The following is a 12,916-nucleotide window of genomic DNA, read 5'->3' as shown; positions in this document are numbered from 1 at the left end:
ATGCCAGCCGAACCTAGCCCCGCCCACAACATTTTTAGGTCAGGCAGTTCGGTCTGGCATCGCTCCATAGAGGAGTAATTATCTCCGAACAGAAACTGTTCGGACCAATGAAATCATCAGGGCGGGCTTTAGACGATGACGGATAGATGATAAACAGTAACGTAATCATCACGTCATCAAAGGGGCTTGGATTATATTTGTTCAAATCCTAAACGGAGAGCTTGTTTGTATATGCATTCACCATCACAATTTCTCTCAGATATGATGATCATGTTGGGTAAGTAATCTGTGTATCAATAAATTATTTTATTTTTTTACAACACCAGCAAAGATCGTGTATTCCAGCCTGATTTCAGTGTGCGTGCAGACAGGGTTGCCAAGTTTTTACAACAAAATCGGCCAACTACTAGCCCTAAACTATAGCTTCTCGGGGGGTTCTCCGGGGGAAAAATGGGGTTTGGGGTGTAAAATGTGTGTTATTTTGGCAAGGTTGCCTGCTAAAATTCGCACTCATGGGTCTATATATCACATAATAGTCGCTTCAACCCTTGGACATAGAAAACAACCGCGGAAAAAAACGCGGACTTGGCAACAGTGCAGTTGAGCTCTGTCTGTTGACATTTGACAATGCGTCAAAACCAAATTGTCAATTTACTTTAAAACCCTGATTTGTGATTTTTGTATTTTTATAGCATTCAAAAAAATATATAGACATCCAAAATAAATAGAAAACATTTTAAAAATAAATTAAAACCGATTACAAAATAAATAAATAAGCCAGAATCAGTAAAAGGGTTGCAAATTAAATTAAAATTAAAAGGATAGTTCAGCCAAAAATGTAAATTCTGTCATCATGTTACTCACCCTCATGTTGTTGCAAACTTGTATGAGTGTCTTTTTTCAGCTGAACACAAAAGAAGATATTTTGATGAATGTTTGTAACCAAGCAGATTGAACAACCATTCACTACCATAGTATTTATATTTCCCATAAATGAAAGTTATAAAAATATATATATTATAAAAATATATAACATTTACAGTACCAACGCTTATTTTCTGCTTTCTGTCAAAAAATAAATACTTTTTGCAGCCATTCCTGATGATTTAAAATCTGAAGAACAAATTGTGAACCAACTGAATGGAGAGAAAGATGCGAGGGACGACACAGATGAGATCCACAGAGATGACAAGACCAGCATCAAGACTCGGTTCATGTTCAACATCGCAGATGGAGGATTCACAGGTGAGTTGCAGTCTTATTGATGTTCTGATTTGCTTTCTCGTGGACAGCAGGTTCAGAAATCTGGAGTTATAAGCAGAGATGAAGAATGCATGGATATGCATGAGTGTTTATTTGTGTTCAGAATTACACACACTGTGGCAGAACGAGGAGCGCGCAGCTGTGTCATCTGGCAAAATGTACGACATCTGGCACCGTCGCCATGACTACTGGCTGCTGGCTGGCATCGTAACGTATCCTCACCTGTTCTTTTCCATAGAGCTTTTGAGCTGTCTTGATATTGCTATAATATCCTATCATGCTGTTTTTCTTTTTCTGTTGTTTTTGTTATTTTCTTCTCTTTATGTAGTTACAAACATAACTGAGTGTGATGTGCCAATTTGAATATATGGATTGGTGAAGATAAAAAAAAAATCAATTTTTTAAAATATAGTTGTAAAGAATACAATACAAGTTACACTGCCATTACGGAGTTTGGGGTTGGAACGATTTTTTAAATGTTTTTAAAAAGAACTCTTATACCCCAAGCCTGCATTAATTTATTTAATCAAAAATACATAAAAAAAACTGCAGGTTTGTAAAAAATAGTAGTTTAAAATAACATTTTTCTATATTAATATATATTTTAAAGTGTAATTTATTCCTGTGATGGCAAAGCTGAATTTTCAGCATCGTTACTCCAGTCTTTACTGTCACATGATCCTTTAGAAATCTTTCTTAGACAGTATGATTTGATGCTCAAGAAACCTTTCTAATTATAATCATTGCAAATCTATTATTATGAATGTTGAGCTGCTAGAGCTTTATATGTTTGTGGAATCCGTGATACATTTTTCAGGTCCTTTGATGAATAGAACATTCAAAAGAATAACTTTAATATGAAATAGAAATCTTTTATAACGTTATAGTCATCTTTACTGTCACTGAACAATTGAATGCATTGCTGTTAAATTGTAAAACAGTTCATCCAGCGTGTTCTTTAAAGTGCTTTTCTTCAATACAAAAAATCTTTAGCACTTTGCTTTATTGTATATGTATGTAAAACCTTTTCAGTACATGAGGTGATCATTAACCAGGTTCTCTCAGACATGGCTATGCCCGCTGGCAGGACATTCAGAATGACCCACGGTACACCATTCTCAATGAGCCCTTCAAGACTGAAATGCACAAAGGGAACTACTTGGAAATGAAGAATAAATTTCTCGCCAGGCGTTTTAAGGTACATGTTATTATGTGTTTTAGTGTAATTAAATAAAAGTAATCTTTCATGTTCACGCATTCTTCATTCATGTTTTAGCTCCTGGAACAGGCTTTGGTAATCGAGGAGCAGCTACGGCGTGCAGCATACCTGAATATGACTCAGGACCCCAGTCACCCTGCCATGGCCCTCAACACACGCTTCGCTGAGGTGGAGTGTCTGGCTGAATCCCATCAGCACCTCTCCAAAGAGTCCTTGGCTGGTAACAAGCCAGCTAATGCTGTGCTGCACAAAGGTGATTTTCTAAAAATATAATAAACAACCTGATGCTTGGAACCACACCATGTTAATCACATTAGCTTTATAAACCAAATATAAACTAAATTTACCCTGTTCAAAAGTTTGAGATCGGTAAGATTTTTTATGTTTTTGAATTAAGTCTCTTATGCTCATCATGACTACATTTTTTTTTGATAAAAATATAGTGAAATATTGTTACAATTAAAAAAAAACTGTTTTATTTGAATATTTACATTTAATCATTTAGCAGATGCTTTTATCCAAAGCAACTTACAAAAAGGGGAGAGCAACGAAACAAACAAGGCCAAAAACCTGCAAGAGCTGTAAGAATTCTCAGTTAATCGAGCACAGTACACAAACGTTTTTTTTTTAAAGACAAACAAACACAAAATTGAATTGGATAGTTAAGTGCTAGTCTTTATTATTTTATTACTTATTTGCTTGTCTGGAATATATTTAAAAATGTAATTTATTCTTGTGGTGGCAAAGATGATTCTTTAGAATACATTACGCCAGTCTTCATTGCTACATGGTCCTTCGGAAATCATTCTAATATGCTGATTATCAGGGGCTGGCATGCATGTTAAAGGCATAGTTCACCCAAAAATGAAAACCCTTTCTTCTGCCGAACACAAAAGAAGATGTTTTGAAGAATGTTGGTAGCCAAACAAATGATGGACCCCATTGACACAGTATTTTTTGACACAGTATCCCCCTACTATGTAAGTCAATGGAGTCCACTGTTTAGTTCCCCATATTCATTAAAATATCTTATTTTGTGTTTAGCACAAGAAATAAATTAATACTAAATAATTAGTATTATATACTTATTATTAATAATAATAATAAAAAGTTTGGAACAACTTGAGGGTGAGTAAATGATGACAGAATTTTGATTTTGGGGTGAACTGTCCCTTTAATGCAATGCAAAAAAAGATGCGTGACACAGAATAATGATAATATGATACTTCATAATGAACACTGCACAGTTAACATAATGTTAAAAAGAGACTGAACTGAGGAAGAAAGATAATCACAGGAACAGGGAACAGACATGCAACTAATAAGAAACCATGACAACATCAGACAAGAGCTGTGTTTCCCAAAACGCAACTGTACAGCTCCTCTCAACGGCTCTGTAACATAACAGCCTCGACAACGTGTACAATAACACGGAGACAGAACTGCATGCTTTGCTGACTTTGTGGTCTTTTTTGGCAGCCGTTGTGCAGTTAAACCATAGACTGTAAAAAAGAGGGACGACCCCACTTCACTGACTTCAATTGTAAAAAAGTAGCCAATGTCCGAATATGGCGCTGACATCTTGAGCTGCTTTGCGACCTGCATCTCCACAGTAGTGACCTCGGGACTTTGATACTCTCTACTCGTTGTAGAGAGTATCAAAAAAAAAACCCACACACACTCCCGCAATATCTGTTAGTACAGTTTACTGCAAAACAACTCATTATGTCGGTGTGAAATAAACAGTTATGGAAATGTAGAAATTAAAGCTTAAGCTCCAATCTCCTCCCAAAAGTCCAGAAAAAAGTCAGTTGGCGCCTCAGTGACAACTTTTCTCAGAGAAGCTGTAAATAACAGCTGTCAATCATCATGACGTCACAACCCCTGTTTTTATAGCACCAAATAACTAAGTGAAATATACTTAAAACAAACTTATTTTACAAACGAACACTTGAACTTACAACAGCGTGATAAAAAACGTCTTTTGAATTTTTTTTTTAAATTGTTTAGTTTGTCTCGCCTCCAATTAGAATACCGGTTTATGAGCTATACTGAGACCAATCCCCTATGGGCGATGGAGATTGCGTTAATTGGGCACACTTGAGTTAAAACGCTGTATTGTATAACACTGCAGCTGCCTACATGCGCAAGAGGCTACTGTTTACACTTGCAAGCTCATACCCAGTGTGCATGAACAGTCATGTGACATTTTTTTGGTCCTACAGTGTTTAGACAGAGATTATTTCTGAAACGCAATGGAAATGCCATGATCTAGGGGTGTTCGATTTCATGTTTTTTGGAGATGACAGCTCTCTGATGCAGTGGATTACGTCAGTGGATTACCTCGCTTCATTTCATTCACTCTTTGCTTAGTGCACTCAACTACCATACACTTTAGATTAGAGATTCAGTAAAAAAGTGTGCGATTTTGGACACATGAACAGAGTTGATACCGAGAGTCGAATCCTGTACTGGAGTCGACCCCGACTCAGGGGCTATATTGAGTCGAGGAACAGATTCTTTTGGAGTCGACCCCCCATTATAGGATCGTTTTCATTTTAAAATGCCAGACAGTAAAACAGAACCTGACTATGACACTGATCAAGATTTTTGTATTATTATCATTGTTAAAAACATATATAAATATTTTTGTGGAAGCCATAATAATTTTTTTCTCAGTATTCTTGATGAATAGAAAAGATTTCTATTGTCTTTACTGTCATTTGTGACCAATTTAATGCATTAAATAAAAGTATTAAAGGTGTCATGAACTGGCTGTAAATTACGTTTGTTTGGTTTTTACATTCAAAAACATCATAACTAATAAGTAAAAGGCTTTTTTCAACACTGGTTTTGAGGCTTTCTCCTGAACGCTGGGTTTTGATGGGTGTACCGCACTGGAGACTTTGACAAAGATTTTGAATATTTAATGAGCTTCAGCTTCAACTCCACTGCAGTTCAGTTCACATGAGAGAGGGGTTGTTTTGAAAGCGGTTTTCGTAAACGTCTTTAGCAAACAAACACAATGATTTATTTCTCATCCACCCGCCAATTGATTAGACTATTATTTTTGTATTACATAGCCCCCACGATCGGCCGATATAAATGCGAACCGCGCACACACACACACACACACACACACACACACACACACACACACACACACACACACACACACACACACACACACACACACACACACACACACACACGTGCGCGTACAATTCAAGAGAGAGAGAACACCGCAAAACAAGAAAAGAATATTATGAGATTTATCGGCCTGCCGACAGGCTTACGTTTTGGTAAGCCCCAGGACGTTAGGTTTTGCGAGCCCTGGCCCATACATGTCTGAGTCATGAGTGCTAAAGGTCTGTTCTGTTAGACACTTACACATAAGAAAAATTATTATAACAATGCAATACTATTACATATAAAAACACGTTTTACTCACATAAGTGTGTTGCACCATTCCTGTCGGATCCAAATCCAGCATCGAACAGAGATTTTTTTACAAACGATTCCGCAGTGAAATTAAGTGAACATATCTTCACCACATGAGCTGGAACTTCATTAAAAATAAAGTTCTACTACACATTCCTAATATTAGGATCCGAAGGAAGCTTATCCAGCGACTGTGTTGTTCCACAACCAGGAATAGTGCAATATCTTGCTATCTTCTTCGCAGCTCCGTGAGTCGGTGGGAGGGGCTACTAAATTAGACATGCTGTAGAGGCGTGTTTCGTGGCGCGATGACGTCAAGATGTGAACATGATCACTTCGGAGCCTGGTGTCTATAAAAGCTTTTCTTTGACTAACAAGGACGTTTTCAGCTCTGAAACTTACAGGATATTCTTATATTACCATGATCTTCTATATATCAAAAGCTGAAGGGAAAGTTGATTTCTCAATTCATCACCCATTTAATTTCTTTTAAAACAAAACAAAAACAATTTAACCAGCTGTTAAAACTATTAAACAGAAGTGTAACTCTAAACTTGACATATAACTCCAACTGTAAATGTCTTTAATAGCTTTATTGTATTGTTATATTGATGTTCACTTGTGTTGTTTCAGTGTTGAATCAGCTGGAGGAGCTGTTAAGTGATATGAAGGCTGACGTGACGCGGTTGCCCTCCATGCTTTCGCGGGTCCCACCCGTGTCCGCTCGGCTACAGATGTCAGAGCGGGGCATCCTCAGCAGGCTCACCAGCCGGGGCAACGAGCCGCCACCTCAACAGGTGACACATCTCTTGTCCTATGTGTAGTCCATACAAGATGAACAATAGATCGGCCTCATGTGAATGAACCTTCATGCTAGAATGTTCTGTTTCATCTCCCCTCAGCCTTTCCCTCAGGGCTCTTTCGGCTGTTCTCAGATGTATAATAGCAGTTTTGCCGGAGGGTTCCGTGGACCTGGAGGCACCGCAATGGTGAACTACAGCCAGATGCCCCTGGGGCCATACGTCAGTGGTTAGTGGCCTACATTAGTCTTAAGATAAAGAGCACATAGTAATCAAAAAAATCTGTGGTCTAGTTAAAGGGACAGTTCACCTGAAGATTAGCATGGTCATCATTTGCTCATCCTCATTCCAAATATATATATAATTTTTTTTCTGTAGCACACAATTTGAATAATGTTCATATAATGAAAGTCAGTAATGTCCAATTTTATTTTGACACCAGTTTTTTTTTTTTTTTTTTTGCTCTGCAGAAGCAAGGCATATGGGTTGGGAACGACATGAGGATGAGTAAATGATGACAGAATTTTGGGTGAACTATTCCTTTAAGTCTGAGTTCCCAGCTAACAGGTAACATTCTCAGAAATGTAGCTAACATTCTGGCAAGGTTCTCTCAAAGTTATGAACAAAAGTTCTTCCAGTAACATTAATAGGATGCTCGTTCAAAGTAATCTGATCCTTAACTCTTTCCCAGCCAGCTTTTAAAAAAAGTTTCCAAACAGTGTTTTTGATAATTTTCACAAAAATTGCATGAACATGCTACATGCAACATATCATGAAATGTCATGAACATAAACATGCAACATATCATGAAATGTCATGAACATAAACATGCAACATATCATGAATTGTCATGGACATAAACATACAACATATCATGAAATGTCATGAACATGCAACTTATCATGAAATGTCATGGACATGAACATGCAACATATCATGAAATGGCATGAAGATGTAACATATGAAATTTCATGAACATGCAACATATGAACATGAACATGCAACATATCATGAAATGTCATGAACATGCAACATATGAACATGAACATGCAACATATGAAATGTCATGAACATATAACATATGAACATGTAACATATCATAAAATGTCATGGACATGCAACATATCAAAGGAAAGAACAGAGCCTCTGCTTTCAATGTGAGAAAGTTTAATAAAAAACTATATTTCGAACAAAAAGCTGAGAATACTTCTTTTTTTTCTTTTTTTTAAGACTACAATGCGTATAATCAAAGCATATCCTGGCTTCTGCTCTTTTTATGCCTGTTTTGATCCAGAGATTCAATACTCTTTCAGAAGATGTGTAATAGCGCCCCCTACCATATAACAGTGAAAACACAGAAAGCTGGAAGATTCTATCAATGGCAAGGAAGCATTGCCTCAAAAATCCCATTATGTTTGCAAAATGGAATGTTTCCTAGTACACATTCATGTAGCCAAGATTTTTTTTAAAGCATTACAAAAAAAAAACTGTAGGATTAAAATGTTCAGCGAACATTCAGTATAACTGTTTTCATAACTTAATGGCAACGTTAGCAAAAAGTTCTTAGAACATATTTTTGTTAGCTAGGTTAAGATTTACCAATCTCCCTTTTAGCCACACTTTCATGTCTTTAAATTCCTATTGCATTCTGTCCATGAAACGCCCATTTAAAAAGGAAGAACCAGGTGACCTACCACTGTTGTTCATTTGAACTAAAACCAAAACTATTACATATTAAACTATGAAATATTAAATATATGAAATAAAATAAATATACACTGCCGTTCAGAAGTTTTTGATCAGTAAGATTTTTCGTTTTTTGAAGAAGTCTCTTGTGCATTTAGTTTTATAAAAAAAAATTAAAATAAAAAATTAAAATAACATTGCAATATGGTTAATATGTAAAATAGCTGTTTTCTATTTTTATTATATTTTAAAATGTAATTTATTCCCGTAATGCAAAGCTGAATTCTCAGCATCATTACTTCAGTCTTCAGTGTCACATGATCCTTCAGAAATCATTCAAACATTTATGATTATTATCAATGTTGAAGACAGTTGTTAAACATTTTTTTAAGAAAAAAAAATTTGTTCTGAAATAAATTACATTTTAAAATATATTCAAATAGAAAAGTTAAAATGAAGCCTTGGTGAGCATAACAGACTTCTTCTAAAATCAATAAAAATCTTACCAATGAAAAACTTTTGAACAGCAGTATAAATATTAGGGGTAAAAATTAAATACATATAATTACAAAAAAATGTAAAAATTGCCATGGCAACTAACTGAAATTAATAAGTATTAAAATGAAACTATAAATATAACGATAAGCTAATGATACTGACTGTGGGCATTCTTTCGCCAAGTGACTAAGACTTACCCGGTGACTGAGAAAGTAATAATTAAATGCAGTAACTAGGTTTAATATATGTTTTCTTCTTCTTAGTGTCCTCTAATGGACCTCCGCTACCAACCAGCCACATGGAGAAGAAGTCCAGTGATGTTCTGCGAGATGTGGCCACCCCTGATTTGAAATCAGGCAAACCCAGCGATGTTATATGCATCGAAGACTAGCCCGCAGCCATTCCGTCCCCTATCTGTACGACACAGGCAGAACCGTGGAGAACTCCTCCAAACAACAAATATAACAGCAAACTTTATCAGTTGCACTTTTGTCTTTCAGAATCTGTTCTTGTACATGCCTATACATTTTATTCGGTAGAGTTCCATTTCTCTTTCATTCATTTTTAATTTAACTTCTGCAATACGAAAGTCTCGATTAAGGAAAGACTGAGGACGATTATGTAGAGGGCACCATTGTTCCGACAGTCCTTTGAGCTTTGTCGTTTTATTATTATTTTAACATCATGGCGTGTTTTTCTTGATGGCCATGAAGGACATTTTCATCTCTGCTAACATTGAGCCATCTGGAGGTGCTACTAGTTCCTGGTCAGCTCAAGGACCGGACGTCCCACCTCTGGGTTCATTTGCAGCCTCTGCTTTGCTCCTGGCTCTGCTCATGGATGGTGTGTTATTGCTGCCCCTGCAGGTTTTTGCTGTGCAGTGCATCTAAACACAGTATAGTGCAATGACTGTCATTTTTACTCTGGAAGACTTCAGATGATTTTACAGTACGTCACCACTAATGTTTGCTTTTTGAATTGTACTATATTGTTTTTCAGTTTACATTCAGTCTTTAAAAAGGAAAAAGAGTGTTGACCCATGAAAGGTTAAAAGGTTCTTTTAGTAATTTTTTATTTTTTATTAAAAAAGGAAATGAGTAGTACTTTTGAAAGCCAATTTAAAACAGTGTACACTCAAATGAATCAGCAGCCTTGCTTCATGCACGATCACATGACCTGCTGAATAATACACACTAATCAAAAATTACGGATTGCACCTTAAATAAATCAATAGCAAATTGAATGTTTGACCCACAAACCCCCCAACTTGAAGGGAATGTTTCATTTTAAATGCAGCGTGAACTCTTATTGACATCTCTGGCAAGCTGCAGAACACCACAGGAATGATTTTGTCCCTCAGTTTGTAAAAAACAAAATGTAGTGATTCATTTTAAATGCAAGTAACTGTACAGTACCAGAATAAGTGTAAAATGTACGTTATCAAGACTTTACATGAAGCAAACTCTGCCCATAAATGTTTTGGTAACATATAACAGTAGACTCAGCCCAAAAGGACAATTTGTAGATTCAATTTTAATGTCATATTTAAAATGTAGATCTTTTGTTTGAGTTTACAAATCGAGGGACAAGCCGAAATTATATCGCCTGAAATATTTCTACAAGTTTTTGATTTTAAAGTAATTTCAGTTCTACAGGAATATCCTTGCAGTGTTTCTGAATGAGCTCACATGCAGATACACTGAATTTGTAAACTTAATTCCCCACATTTTGTATTATTATTTGTATCATATTCTTTCTATTGTCAGATGCATTTTGCTTGACATTTTGTAAAAACTGAGTGCGTCGGTTTACTAAGCCGAGTATATGGATAATATTGAAATGATTGTTCTGGTGCCATAAGTGGTGTGGATATGGATTGTTTTTGTTTAAATTTGAAATGATATGCCTTGTGTAACTGTGTTTTTAAGCAGCGCACTTTATATGGAGATCGGATGTGACCATAGAGACGACATCTCCTATGGGCCATTTCAAACGCAGTAGAAACCTCTTTCAATAACTCGTATACTCAGTTTCAGTCTGTGGTAGTCATGTTTATTAATGTAGATGACGTATTTTGTTTGTTTTCTGCATCTCAGCATCAATGTAAATGGCACTGAAGTGTCATGGCTGACCGTAAATGTGATCATAGCTTCTTTTGCAGTAGTTTTAAATGAAGGGGTTCGAATTTGGTGTAAACTGCGAATGTGGGGAGGGGGGAAAATGCAGTTAAATATTTACACGCGCACACTAGAGAAACCTCAAATGATTTCAATGAAACACAAAGGCAGCCTCAAGAGTAAAGGGACCTTAAACCCAAGGTAAGAAAGAGAGAGCCAGCAGCATAAAATGTGTAGTGAAATTAAGTTTTGTTTTTATCCTGTGTGATGAGTTTACATCATTTCATTTGTTCTTTTTTATCATAGTATTGATATTGACATTGAGCTCCATTTAAATGCAATCAAACTGAAGCCAAAATGAATGTATGAAGTATTTAAAAAAAAGCTTCAGTCTAATATTAGAAGTAAATACTAGGCTTCAAAAGCTATCAAAAGACCCTGGTCAAGACACCTTTGTTGCAATGAACGCACAGCATGTGAGATGTCTTCAGATTATTTTGGACCAGAGAGATCTTTGTCCTGGTTTCTAAACAGCTATGAGCAAAACAATATTGCTATTCTGCAGAGATAAGAATATGGAAAACATAAGTGAACTACCATCATTTCACTTTGTACTCAGTGTATTTGTTTAATGTGTTTTAATAAATTCTCTCCAATAAGATTCATGGTCTGATTATTTTTCATTTGTGTGTGTGTGTGTAATTTTATCAGAAGATCGGAGGGAGTAGCCTATTTGTCTTTTATATTTATAAAGGTATATCAGACATAGTAGGAATTCTTAGGGTTAAAGAACCAAACGTCAAATTAACTTTTAAAATGTATGCACACTGGGCATGACTAAAAAGATGCTGGCAGTTAACTAAAACATTGTTCTCCTGATCAATGGTATACTAAAAAGAACGTTAATATTTGAAGCCATTTGCAGTTTTACTATACCGTCCATACAATATGACTTGCAATGAAATCCTTGAAATGGATAGTTCACCCAAAAATCCAGCATATAGCATTAGTTTTGGCAGGGCACTTTAGTCAAGCTTGGGGTCTATAGGAATATGACCTCTATTACTGCATATGTAACCCCTCCTGTTTAAACCGCCCGCTCCAAGCGGGACTCGAACCCAGATCCATTGCCCTGAGAGTTGGACGCTCTAACAAGGAGAATAAAGGCTGCAGCCTTTAGCATCAGTCACTAGAGCGTCAGAGGAATGAGGTTTACTTGCACAATGACTACACATACATATATAAACTTCTTCAGTACTACCAGCAGGCAGCAGCTTTAACATTTCCCCATGAGCTCATTTACACTCCTCCACCCCCAGCTCTTTCACATATTATTCCCCCTGAATCAGACTAAATTCCTGGATTATGTTGTACATTTTATTATTGACATTAAAGGTGCACTTTGCCACTTTTCCATCTGCTAGAGGGTGCCTATTCAAAACAAAGCTGTAGTTTAATGGTGAGAAGTTTGAGCTCAGAATCTTGGGACAAGTGGTCTTCACCTCACAGCTGGTGGGGAAGAATCGGGCTAGGACTCGGGCAGAAATCATGTTCATGGATGCGGTTATAAACGTTACTGTAGTATGAAGCAGAGCAGGACTGAGTGTTGAGGAGCTGAGCAAGGCCGCTGGAGCGATTATTAATGAGATGAACAACACACGGCTCGAGAGCAGCAGGACTTTTATTATGACGGGACGGGACGGGACACAGTCGCCAGTGCTATTTCCGCTTTTCCGGTCATGAGTATGAGGCAACGCTGCTCTGTTTATCATATTAAATACATTTGAGTGAATTTGAGAAAATTATGTTTTGACGTTACTGTTGTTACACACTGTACATGGATGTGCAGGGTGTTCTTGCCCAGAACAGAACCATACCGCCAATCTAAACTA

At 36.6% G+C, this 12,916-nt stretch overlaps 1 protein-coding gene across 2 annotated transcripts in view; it reads left to right on the top strand.

Moving 5' to 3' along the window:
* The window catches only part of chd5 (chromodomain helicase DNA binding protein 5), a 52,476-nt gene extending 40,791 nt beyond the window's left edge, over positions 1-11,685 (top strand). For both annotated transcript variants that reach the window (XM_067430791.1, XM_067430790.1), the window contains exons 34-40: positions 1,093-1,245; positions 1,367-1,475; positions 2,329-2,461; positions 2,540-2,735; positions 6,557-6,720; positions 6,826-6,952; positions 9,171-11,685. In XM_067430791.1, the coding sequence (XP_067286892.1) occupies positions 1,093-1,245; positions 1,367-1,475; positions 2,329-2,461; positions 2,540-2,735; positions 6,557-6,720; positions 6,826-6,952; positions 9,171-9,298 (1,010 nt within the window). In that variant the 3' untranslated portion in view covers positions 9,299-11,685. The remainder of the gene's footprint in view (positions 1-1,092; positions 1,246-1,366; positions 1,476-2,328; positions 2,462-2,539; positions 2,736-6,556; positions 6,721-6,825; positions 6,953-9,170) is intronic.
* Positions 11,686-12,916: the final 1,231 nt, after the last annotated feature.

This window comes from Pseudorasbora parva, chromosome 22, assembly GCF_024679245.1.
Source record: "Pseudorasbora parva isolate DD20220531a chromosome 22, ASM2467924v1, whole genome shotgun sequence".
Lineage (NCBI taxonomy): Eukaryota > Metazoa > Chordata > Actinopteri > Cypriniformes > Gobionidae > Pseudorasbora > Pseudorasbora parva.
The sequence above is the reverse complement of the archived record's forward strand: the minus strand, read 5'-3'. Positions and strand labels throughout refer to the sequence as shown.